Source organism: Rhamphochromis sp. 'chilingali' (genome assembly GCF_963969265.1).
Source record: "Rhamphochromis sp. 'chilingali' genome assembly, chromosome: 3".
NCBI classification, from domain to species: domain Eukaryota; kingdom Metazoa; phylum Chordata; class Actinopteri; order Cichliformes; family Cichlidae; genus Rhamphochromis; species Rhamphochromis sp. 'chilingali'.
Window position 1 is genome coordinate 15,345,488 of NC_137931.1, and position 13,258 is coordinate 15,358,745.

General features: G+C 42.5%; 1 protein-coding gene across 1 annotated transcript in view; it reads right to left on the reverse strand.

Moving 5' to 3' along the window:
• Positions 1-13,258, reverse strand: part of xirp2a (xin actin binding repeat containing 2a) — an 80,280-nt gene that overhangs the window by 43,382 nt on the left and 23,640 nt on the right. The window contains exon 2 of the mRNA XM_080878604.1: positions 2,326-2,434. Coding sequence (XP_080734730.1) covers positions 2,326-2,434 — 109 coding nt within the window. The remainder of the gene's footprint in view (positions 1-2,325; positions 2,435-13,258) is intronic.

The window sequence follows — 13,258 nt, forward strand, 5'->3', positions numbered from 1 at the left end:
TTGTGCCCACGAAACACTTGACCGATAACCGTGATCCTTCCCAGGCCCTTGCAGTTGGTTAACAATAAAATCTATCCCAGCGTCCAGGTCCTACTTACGTCTGTAAAGCAACTGGGCTCTCAATGTCCTGTTTAAATGTCTCTCTGTAATAATGGTTCCTTGCATTGCAGGCTTTTCAAAATGCATTTGTAGCTCATCCCCAGCCCAAAATAAAACTCAATCATACTGTCTTTGTCCATGGTGTATAGGTTTAGCCTACTCTTATGCTTATATCTCTACGCAGCTCTCCAGGAATTGTATCAATATGATGTACGCACGTTATCTATTTTGTTGCCACAAATACGTAATTCCTTGCCACGTTATACCCAATTTGTGCGCACGTTATACCTATTTCGTGCCCTTGAAATAGTATTTCCATCCATCCATCCATCCATTCGCTTCCGCTTATCCTTTTCAGGGTCGCGGGAGGCGCTGGAGCCTATCCCAGCTGTCATAGGGCGAGAGGCGGGGTACACCCTGGACAGGTCGCAAGTCTGTCGCAGGGCCAACACACAGGGACAGACAACCATTCACACTCACATTCACTCGCACATTCACACCTAGTGGCAATTTGGATTATCCAATTAAACTATCCCCACAAGCTGCATGTCTTTGGACGGTGGGAGGAAGCCGGAGTACCCGGAGAGAACCCACGCAAACACAGGGAGAACATGCAAACTCCACACAGAAAGACCCCGGGCTGATGGTGGAATTGAACTCAGGACCTTCTTGCTGTGCGGCAACAGTGCTAACCACCGTGCATAGTATTTCGTGGCCACACATAAGTATTTCGTGGGCACGTTATACTATTTCGAAGGCACGAAGTAGTATTTTGTGGCCACAATTTATTTATTTTTTGGACCATGTCATCAGAGGGGCTCTGTAGCTTAAAGCTGTAGCGCCCAGATTACTTACGTAGACAGCTACTTCCGTGCAACTGGTATAAAATGCGGTAAGCTGAAGACAGCTGAAGACAGCTCGTTAGTAACGGTAAAGGCGTTGTAATGATAGAAACAGTAATTAGTTAGATTACTCGTTACTGAAAAAAGTAACGCCGTTACTTGTAACGCCGTTATTCCCATCACTGAATAGCAGTAAAATCAAAGCACTGCTCCACCTAAATTCAACTTGACAGAGCAGCTAGCATGGATGAAGAATCTTTTGCTGAGAGAGCTGGGAGCCTTTCAATATTAACTGCACTGGTCAGTAATTTTTATTTAGTATGGAGCACTTGTAAGACCACTATTTTACAGCTAGAACAGTAGCGTCTGCTGCAGGGATGTACTGCTCTTGATTTTCTGGCTCATTTTGAACATATAATTCTTTACATTGCCTTGAAATCTTTAGTTACTGTAGCCATTAGCAAGTCCTGTCTGTAATGTAGCCTCAGACATCTTACTGGATTACTTTACTTTATAGGCTTATCTTTATATGTCACTTTGCATACACAACTTCTGCTTTCTGCTATGGGTTACTATACGGGTTATGGGTAACACATAATAATCAGCAGAATTACTTTGGAGTATTGGAGTTTATAACATCTCAAGTTGTATGAGACTTTTTTGTGTATGAAAGAAAGGTGATTTTTTTCAGGTTTTTTTGCTGTCCTGCTATATATTGCCCATGATTAAATTCTGTAATTTGATAAAGTTTACATTTCCAACAGGAACACTTAGTAAAATAACCAACCACTCCCACTGATTTTAATCTCATCTGAATACAGCTTGCTTTCTTGTGTGCAGAGCATTTCACCTTTGTGAAATAAAAGTGTCACAGATTCCACGCTCTACTGTAATCCAGTGTTTGAATTTTTAAATTGCGCAGTTTCATTTTAATACTTTAATACTTCAGCAACACTTAAATCTTATTGCAAGCAACTGTAAATCTTACTGCAAGCTCCACGTGTGTGTTCACTGCTATCGGTGGAAGGCAAAGTGCAAGTACCCGCCATACTACTGCTATCACAAAAAAGAAAGCACCACATCTAGCGAGCCCCAAGCTCCCCATTAAAAAAGCTGCCAAGGAGGCAGCCTTATCTGGAAATGAGCAATCTAGTTTTCAAAAGCTGCTTTCTGCCAAATGTTTATCTAATAGAACAAATAGGACAAAACATTGCATTAACCATCCTGCAGACTCGGTTCTTTGGATGACAGAGTAGTGTAAGCATGATGCAATTCCAGAGCTATCATGAGTTATAACAAGTCTCATACTGCATCAAAGCTTTATGAAAAAACAAACAAACAGCAACTTTAAAGCTTTGCAAATGAAAAACAAGAAAATACTCACTAATACTAGCATCCTGGGGTGAGTCCATGGCATGATCTGTTGACAGGTCAGTTTGAGCGAGGCTGCTACTCACTCTTTTGGCTGGGTAGGTGTGGATGGCTGGGACTTCCTGGTCAGAGTGACAGAGAGAGACAGAGGACTATCAGAGGAAACACCTTGCTTTTTCAACAGCAAGATGGAGAAGTGACTCTACAGGTCATCAAAACCAGCTGGCATGGCAATGTCATTACACCCTATCACACATACACACACAGACAGAAAAACACATGGTTACATACATACCTCAAATACAGTCAAAGTGACATTTAAGCTCCAGTTAGACCGAGGTACTGACATCTAGTCTCCACATATGCACAACTACACACGGATATCTGAGTGCAACCAGACCCAACCTTGAACACAATTTAAACATTAAGCATTGACTGGAAAGTTAGTGTAAACAGCATTTGGTTGAATTTTAATGGAGCCACTCTCGCTCTAACTGCAAGTGCTTTCACAGGCTGCTATTGATAAGAGGTACACTGGTAAGCAGCATGTCCTTGGTGTACTCGTGCTTGTTTTTCCCCAGGAAGAATTTTGTCAAAACTTAGAAGTCAGCCACTGCAACATGCCTATTCAGTTGCAAATCATCCCCACAGAGAACAAGCACACCTGTGTCTGAGTGTGTGTATCCTTCTCTTTGCAAATGTGCGGGTGTGTTTTTTTTCATTTGCAAATCAAATATATCTCCCACAGCGGTTTTTCGACAGTACCTAGTTGGGCGTCGACACAGAAGGACAATAAACACTCTCAGCTCTACACACGTAAAAACCGTGTGAAACATATACACATGCATGCAAACCTGTGTCTGTCTTGCTTATTCTCATTTCACTGTGCTGAAGGTGTCAACCATAATTTCAGTACATGCAGCAAAGGACAAAACATTGTCCTCAAAAATCTCATTTAGCAAATCCCTGAAAGACATGCATGGCTATTTGCATATTTTCCTTCGGTATCACATACACAGACACACACCATGGGAATACAGGGATGCAAGCATAATCTCCCTCTTTCTGTCACTGCTGTTGTCCCTGGCTTGCTGAAGTAGCACTCACATCAAATAAAGCTCAAATCAGAAAGTGCAGCTCCCCAGTGCTTTAAGTTTGACTGCTGATTTTTATACTCAGTATGTTGTCTACAACACAATGATATTTTGCTCACTGGAAGATGTACTGTGCAACTGTATGCTTTAAAGGCCACTGTGTGAAAAATGTGTGCTGGTGTGATTTCCTTACTGCTGGTTGCAGGAGTGAATGCCACTGAAGGAGCCATTAAACATTTACTTGTCTTGACTATCTGATGGGTTTGTTTACTCTTCAATAAACTGTGAATACATATGGTGAGCTGGTGAGAGCACTTAAACATACCAAAGTAAAGCATTCTCTGTCCTTTTATCTTAAATAGTGTACATGTGTAAACAACCAGCTGCGTGTCATACAGCTTCTCACACATCTGTTCTTGTTCCATCTTGTGGCTGGCGTTCGCTATTGTCTCTGGAGGCAGAATTGATGCAGCTTGACAATGGAGTCATTGTAATTTTTTAAGATTCCTCAAGGGTGTATCTCTGTCCCATGCATAATGCCTGGAGCTTATCAAGTTGAGAGGCCAGCAGCTTGCAGATAATTGTTTGTACATTCACAATGTAGCTAAACCTCTAGCTTCCACTGGTTCTGCTTCCACTGAGAGTTATCAACTATTACAGTTATGAGCAGTGCTTAGTGTGGAAACATTTATCCTAATGACAGATGAGCTTTCTCTTCCTAACTACGTCAGTCAACATGTGTGATATACAGAGAGTAACGCCTTACTGTAATCTGCTTACTTTTTTCAGGTAACGAGTAAAGTAAGGGATTACTATTGCAAAAACGGTAATTAGATTACCATTGCTTTCCCGTAGGAACGTTGCGTTACTAAAACCGTGATTTTTTTTGCGAGAATGTCTCATGACAGTGACGTAAGCAAGTGCGAAGTTCGTGACAACAGCTGTGTGCAGATCAACAATGGATCATAAATCGAGTGCAGGAGAGAGTATGAGCGTGCAGTGTTTAAAGCGTGGAAGTACTGACGTTACTTTGAGTTTGATTCCATAAAAAGTGACAAAACAGAATTTATTCCATTTGACAGACTAGTTGCACAATATGGGATCAACAAGACAAGATTTTTAGAATATCAACAAATTAAATCCATAGTAAAAAAGAAATTTAACCTCAGTCAAGTTGAATTACAAACACCACTAAGTGCGGCACATTTTCTTACTCTTAAATCCCCCAAATTATTATCTAAAATATACAGAACACTTTCTAAATTAGATGAATCAATATCCCTTCCTATTGCAAAGTGGGAAGCAGATTTATCAGTCAGCTTAGACCAAAACTTCTGGTCTCAGATTTGCTTAAAAACCTTTAAATTAATTAAAAATCCCAGTCTGCAATTAATACAATACAAAATACTACATAGAGTGCACTATACAGGTCATCGGATGTTCAAGATGGGCTTTACATCTTCCAACAACTGCTCACACTGTCAAGGCAATACACCAGACAATTACATCCACGCTCTTTGGTTCTGTCCACCAGTGCAAAAGTTTTGGCGCGAGATATGTGAAGACTTATCGAAGTGTCTGAAATGTAACATTCCAACCTCCCCTTAGTGTGTTTACTGGGCAGCTTAGATAATGTCACTTCAGAAAAGAATATAGCCCATATGATTTTCACTGCCCTATGCATAGCCAAGAAAACAGTCCTCATGAACTGGAAAAATAAAAATAATCTTAATTCTAACCAATATAGAAATTATCTATTAGATTACATTAGTCTTGATACAGCCTCTGCCACCACATCAGATCAATTGCTCTGGACTCCTTTTATCAGCTCCATCACCTAGTGGGGGTGGGGGGTCATAATTTGGTCCCACCTTCACTGTTGTGATTGGTGTGGGGGTAGGGACAGGCTTAGGGCGTCGGGGGGTTCCCCGGAGGCATCTTCCTTGGGGGGCTCAACCCGAGGTAGCGGTCATGTCCGGTTGGGGGCTCTGTTGGCTCTCAGGTGACTGTTTCCTCGCGGCTGCGTGCAGCGGGGCTAGGGGAGGGTCTGTGCTGACGGACGTGGGTTACTGACCTGGTAGCCTGGCTGGCCCTGGGTGGGTCCGGGATGGGCGTGAGGTTCTGGGGGCGCTCCGTCTCTGGGCTGGGGCCCGGGCCGGGCCTCGGGGGCTTGGATCCTGGTTGGTGTGTTGCCGGGGTTGTGGGCGGGTGGGTGCATGGGGGCCCGGCCCTGGAGCAGGGTGCCGCCGGTGCGTCGAACCACCTGGGGGGCTCTTCAACTGGTGGGGGAGATGGTCACATCTTGCAGGAGCTTTCCTCTCTTCAGGAACTCTCTCTGCAGGAGGGGGAGATACAGGAGAGGTGGAGGAAGATCTCAGCCTGGGCGTTTACTGTCTTATGTAGTCTGGAAGATGAGTGGATGGTGGGGTGGGTGCAGTTTTCTCTGTGGTGGGGTTGGGTGGACTGTCACGGGCTCTGTGGGGCCGGGAGGCGCTGCTGCACTGGGCCCCGGTCTGGATGGGCCTGGGCCCCCTTTCCCTGGCGGGTCGCGGAGTGTGGGAGTGCCTACTGGGGTCAGCGGGGGAGCTGGCCCCAGGGAGGGGTTACCTGCCCCTCCCTTCCTTCCCTCCCCATCTCCAGCTGCCTCTCTCTTCCCGCTCCACCACAACCACCCACACATGCAGGGCCTTGGAGTAGGGGTATGTCACCAGGGTGCAGAGGAGGCTACCCCCCCCCCCCTCGTCCCCTTCTGGCTGCCTCTGCCTCAATTTTATCCCACAACTTAGACATTCACATTATTCACACTCTCATTACACATACATCACATACATATAGGATCTTGGGGGTGGGCACAATCACGGAGTCCAAATTACCATCAGGGTGTACACCTCACCCCTGGCGTCGTTGCCCACCTCTCAATTTTAAATACACTTAGACATTGAGGGCTAGCAGGAGGGACTATGCGCTTACCTGCTGCTCCTTGGCAGGTAGCTCCATGCCCTCTTGGGTTTTAATTGCACCTTAGAACACACATGCATCAACACTACAATGAGCGAGTGGAGGGAGGTTTGGAGTCTTCTCCCACCCCCATTCTCTGCGGCCTGCTGGAGCGGGAGGGCTAGATGGAGTTGGCCGTCCGACTGCGGTCTGGAGTGTGGGGCCTCCCTGCTGCTACGGAGTCGGGGTGGTCTGCCTCTCCCCACCGCAGGGAAAAGGGTAACACCACCTGGGTCTGGGTGCAGTTCCCCCCTCCAGGGGCAAGGGTACCTAGACCCGGTTTGTAGAGTACGCTTGGGGAGTGTGATCGTGTGTACAGCGTCTCTCTATGTCTGTCTCCACGTTGGTTGAGTGTGGAGTGAGTGCATATGAGAGCATGAGGGGGGGAATGGATGTTTGTGTCTGTGTGTGCCTGTATGTCTGTGTCTATATGTCAGGTTGGGTATCAGACGCCACCTCTCTGGGGACACCTCAGGCCCTCCAAGGTTTGGAGGCCTATCTCCACCTACCACCACTTCCCCTGCCGGTGGCGGACTCCCTCAGGTGTCGGTGCGTTGGTGGTTCTTTGTGTCTGGGGGTGGGCGTCCAGGTACACACCGGCTCACTCCTTGGCGGCCGCTTATCGGGGCCTGGAGCCTGGGGCTCGCTCGGGCCCCTTCGGGGGTGGGGTGCCCCCGGCCTCTCGGCCTGGGGCTCGGTCACTCAGGCACAGCTGGCGGCCGGCGGAGCTCACGGGCGCGTCACTGCAACTCCCCCTGGCTTCTGCTCCGCGGCTGCTGAGTGAACCCTCATCTGGGACTCTCCTCAGCTCTTACTGGAACAGTGGCGCGGCTGCCCCTCTGTTGGTCTTCCATGGTCTCTTGTGTTCTGGGGGCCTCTGGATGTCTGGAGTTTTGATCTCCTCCATACCTGCTTCACACCCTGGAGGACGGGGCTGTGGCCCCCCTACACTCCCTAGCAGATCGTTACATGGAGAAACCTTTGGAATACAAGCGCGCTGATCCACACAGGTATGCACACGGGTGTTCACTGCTCGTAGACCCAAATTACACCTTTCTTGGCTGCTACTTCGAAGCACATCTGTCCTGCATGCTGCACAACAACATTGAATATTTAGTATTTACTGCTGTTTACACTTAGCTAGATTAATGCGATGGTGTTGTGTTTAGTATGTTGCTTTGTTTTTTTTTTGGTTTTTTTGTCTTTTTTTGCTTGTTTTCTATTCTTCTCTCAACAGGTGATCCAGGAGATTTTTATTTTTTTTCTCCCCCCCTTTCTCACTGTCCCTCTCCCCTTCTGTTTTTCCTTTCCTTCCTCTTTCTTTCTCCCTTTCCTATCTCTCACTCATGTCTGTCCCGTCTGTAACATCTGAAAATAAAATATAATAAATAATAAAAACAAAGATCGACCAAATGGACCAATACGGCAATGCCACGATGATCCATTTGGCAAAGTAAATCCATTGGGTATCCTTGTTGGTCTTCAGACAACAATTCTGATGGCTAAAGAACCAAATGGGACAGGCGAAAAAAAAAAAAAAAAAGTGACAAAAACTTTAGTGTCCGTTGTGCGTGGGAAGAAAACTTCTTTTTACAGCGAAAAAAAAAACTAAACTTCCAAGCAAGCACCGAGTGCACTATGACATAATGGGAAATTCACAGAGACACTCCCGGATTCTTCCACTTACCACCGCGGCACACCTTCACCAGGGTAAACCTCCGCCTACCCAACGCCTGCTTTACAGGTGAAAATAGAGCAAAAGGACAGCTAGTCTTTGACTTTATTTATTTTCTGCTGTGTTTTACTTGCATCTATTTGAAAGAGTGAGTGTAAAAGGAAAAAATAAATAAATTATGTGCTGGAATGTGCAGAAAATAGGTTTATATATTAAACAAATTTCTTCCAGTCAGAGAATGTTGCATATAATTAAATTTAAAGTTAAAAGATTAAAACTAATAAAACAAGTTTTAAAAAGGGACTTTTCCATTTGATTACATTTTATATGATGGATTATGTAGAAAAAGTAGAATTGGGCTGAAAGATCTATCGCTTTATCACCTATTCAGGTTGTAAATCGTGTTTTTAAAAAGTAACCAAGTAACTAAGTAATTAATTACTTTTGAAAATAAGTAATCAGTAAAGTAACGGGATTACTTTTTTGGGGAAGTAATCAGTAATTAGTTACTGATTACTTTTTTCAAGTAACTTGACCAACACTGGTGATATAAGAAAGTTTTAATAACATATTTAACACGTCATAAAAGCTTTAATGAGGAACTCCTGCCATGTCCAGTTTAATGGACATGGCAGGAGTTCCTGGTGGTGCCAGAGAGTTGGTGATCACTAAATACACCAAGTTTAACTTGCTGTTTTTCTTATATGCCATCTTCCTTTCTACCCCTCAGCTGTAAGAGGTTGGATGGGTGGGCAGCTATTGTGCGCACCCAACTTTGTGAATGTGATAATTCAAGAACGAGGCGAGATAGGATTTTCAAATTGAAACAATAGGTGCATCTACTACCTACTACCAAGGTCAGAGGTCACGTTTTCTGAAAGATTTGCACATGTGAAAACTTATGAAAGAAGTCATCCAAGATTTTCACATTTATACCACATGTGCATCTTTAGGCGACTGAGAAGTAGCACTGGTGACTCATAGTAATTTCAATAATACTTAATCTCACTGTAGATATTAGCAGTTAATTACTCACTGAACACTCAAGCCTTTTAATTCAGTGCAGATTTTTTTCATGAACACATTTGATATGTTTTTAAATCAAGATGTATTTCTCAGCTGGTTAAAAGCCATTTGTTGTACATAGTATTATGACTAAAATCATAACACTAATCATAATTGCAAGACTGTCATTTTTTATGATTTATTAAAAAATATGTTACACATATTGAACATTAAAAATATAACGAAATGTATTTTGAAGTCAGTCTAAATGTAGCCTGCAGACAGTCTGTGATCTGAGCATTTTATGTTGAAACCTGCTCACAAATTGAGATTCAGTCATTATGCTGTCAACATTACCAAAAGTACGGAGTCTGAAATTCAGAGTCTGACTCTCTGCATACTTTCCACTGAAAATCATCTAAATCAGTCTCAGTGGGTCGACCACTGGACCAACCACCCAAAATTATCATAGACTGTGTAATGGTGCAGCAAACTGTATTTGATTCAAGTCCACTTGCATATCAGGATGGATCCAACATGGAAAAGGATAACAGAGATTCTTTATTTAAAATAGCTCATCCTCCCAAAATTATGCTGAAATTTTTCAAATCTATAAAAGCTGAGGCCTTTCTTTTAACATTTGGCTTTAGTGATAAAACATTACATTCATTAAATACTTGGAAAGCCATTCTGCATTTTTTAGTTCAGTAACTACCAATAGCAGTAACTCAGTAAAAGTGGGTTCTCCTTCCTGCCCTCCTATTTAAGATAAATATCAAGGTCTGTCACATGTTCATATTCCTAGATCCACTGGATTCAAACGGAGGGTTTGCTCTTTACTTACCTGTTGCCATGGTGAATCCTAGTATTGGACTCTGATGGAGATGGCTTTCTTTCCTTACTCATGTATCTGCTTGAACTAACCCTGATCACCTTTTTGGAATTGAAAAGTCAGTTGTTGACCTCAGAGTTAATGAACTCTTTTAAACAGAATATTGATTACAGCCAAGCCGATATGGTCTTTGACTTGGCCCGTCCAAAACCTTCTGTTTTTCCCCCCTGAAAAAGTTATTTGTTGAGTGTGTTTTCATTCTTTGCTGTATGATCAAGTTGTTCTCAAATATTTTGAATGTACTTCTCTTTAATGTAGCAGAAGACAGAAGACAAAATGATTGCATTAGGCTTCTATATTCATTCTGCTAAGACAGTCATAAATTACATCATCAATAAAAATGATTTAGTCTGTTCCAAAACGGTGAATGGACTGGTTCTTATATAGTACTCTTCTACTCTATCTGACCAGTCAAAGCACTTTATACAACTTGTCTCATTCATCCATTTACACTCATTCATGCAAATACTTTTTTTGCTTTCTCTATGAAATGCTTTCTGTCGAACATTCATACTTTAGATAGACGCATTAGAGAGCAACTTGGGATTTGTATCTTGCCCTGCAGACTGGAGCAGCCAGTTATATTCAGTTCAGCTTTATGTATATAATGCCAAATCACAACAATGTTACACTTTTTATTGTACCCTACAATAATAGAGAGAAAACCAAGCACTTGGGCACAGTAAGGGGGGAAAAACTCTCTTTTAACAGAAAGAAACCTCCAGTAGAACTAGGCTCGCTGAGGGCCGCCATCAGCCATGACCAGTTGGGGGTGAGGAGAAGGAGACATGACAAAAGACACTGTGGAAAAATGACATTCCTTTAAACAGTGGAATGTGATTTTTCCACCCTTCCTCATTGGAGGTCGTTCATGATGTTATGGATTATTGTTTTGGGGTCTGCTTTACTTTTCATCATTAGTCTGTCAGCATTATTCCTTGGTTTGTTGAACCTGAATAGGTCCCTGGCTTATTGCTAAGTTTGTTGGATCCTTTTAATCTCTCTGTTTTGATTTTGCATGGACTCTTGTTTGTATGAGCTTCCCACCAACTCAACAAAAGTGCATTTTAAGTTTATTCTGTCAGTAATGTGTCGATTGCATGTTGTTTCTGATAACATCCTATGGTCTGAACTCCAGACATATACATAAGAAATATGAAATTATTTAATGTTTTTTCTTCACTGTACAAAACTGGTAAAGTCTCATAAAAGTGCAATATAAATTGTGATCATATATTTGTTTTCTTTGGGTGCTATCAAGATTTACAGGAAAAGGAACACATTTGTTAGCTATAGGAAATTGAATGAACTCAGAAATTTTGACCTCAGGAATTAGAAGTGAGGACTGCTGTTATCCATTTTCTGAAATACAATAACATGATGAACAGTAGCGGTGCTATAGCACAATGTCTCATGCAACTTTAACCAAGTGCTATGTAGCTTTAAGTCCCCACCATAAGTTCCCTTTGGCACAGGCTGCTACACATGAAGGAGGAAGAGGGAATAATGATAGCAGTTATATTAGGTGGGGGAGCCTCTCTGGGCATCTGACAGAGTGATAGAGTTAATAAGGGACAGGGCCTGGTGAAATCTGTCGAAATGTGGTCGGCCAGCCTGTCGCAAGAGATAATCCCTGTAGGAAAAAAAAAAAAATCAGTGGATCCTCTTAAGAGTCTCAGCTAATGAAATCAGTGCTTGCCATCTGGGACCATTTCACATGTGACAGATGCTGACAAAGGGGACAGTCAGACCTGTGATGGTGAAACCATGGCAACTGGAAACACTAACACTGTGTAACCTTGCACCTTTACAGCAGTGCCTATTAGAGGGAGACACCACCTGAGCATAGAGCATGTGGGGAAACTGTGAGTTCATCATCACACATGTAAGAACTCTTTACATTTTTCACTGATTCCTTCACATCTGCTGTTGACATTTATGTCCTCTAACAAGAAGTGCTCATATGATTTTAATGATGTGTCAAGACACATAGAGTCTCTTTAGATAGCTGTCCACCTCGCTCTCTTCAACAGCTATCCTCTGCCTGTCTCCATTCGATGGCATACCTTCTGTGAAAATCAACCCTTTCAAAAAGTCAGTTAAGACTGGAGTCTAAAGGTTTTACTTTTCACATCCCTGGAGAGACAGCATGGGTGTAGGGTATTGTCTCAGCTGTACCCCAGTAACAAACTGATATCATTTCAGCTTGGATGGAGTCTTAAACTGAATCACGTGGTTTTTATGTTTTCACAAAGGTCAGCTCTCCACTCCAATTTGGATTTCAACTAGGGTTTGGCTGGAGATAATTGGGCATGAACCAAGGATTAAATTAAGTTCTTGTTGGACTGTAAAACTATATCTAATGCACCATCTCCTCTATATAAAGAAATATTGTCCCTAATTGCTTAAGTTGCTAAGTCGCTTCTTTCACACCAAAAAGTCTTTTAACAAACCGCTCGAAGGTTCTATACCTTGAATCATCATTTCTGTGATAAAACTTAAACACAGTTTGACTCTTAAGAAAGACTGTCTGAAAACAAGTTTCATCACCCTGCATTACAACCCTGTCCACACACACATTGCATATGGAGACTTGGACACATTGCAAGGGAGTAGTGGGTATCCTTTCACAGTTATTGTTCCCATGTAATGTTGTGATTGTGTGCTATTTTAACTCAAATCATTATCTTTTTCTAAGCCTTACCAAATGTGAACACAATGTTAAACTAGTGCAGCTGTGAAGGAAAACCAAAACATCCACGCAGGACATGTTTTTTCCTTTCAAACAGTATTTGCTCTTTGCTTCTTATTTAGTGCCATCAAAAAGTGTTGAAACAGCAAAGCCAGTTTGTTTGTGCTGCTGACTATCCCCAATGTTTTTGAAATATCTCTGATGGATTTCCCCCCTTTGCTTAGCTTTAGAATGGTAAGCTTTCATCCTAAAAACAGCTCTCTGGTCTTCATTTTGGATGCTTAATGACTAAACAGTAAGTTATATTTGACACACCTGGGTAAAAAGAAACACCTTTGATGCAAAATGTGTAGTTTTGCGTAGACATAAATAGCACAGAACAAATCTGAAAATCTGGTCAAAAGGAGTACCCTCCTGAGAACATAACCAAGATGGTGGAGGTGTAGTTGAACCTCAATCCACTGTGTTTATTTTTTTACTGTTTTCAGAGTGTTTTACTAGCTTTTAGACGTGCCAAATGATCTGAATGTATATAATGGTATTGGCAAATTTGAATTTTCCATCCTCTTAATGAAAGTAAAAAAAGTAAAG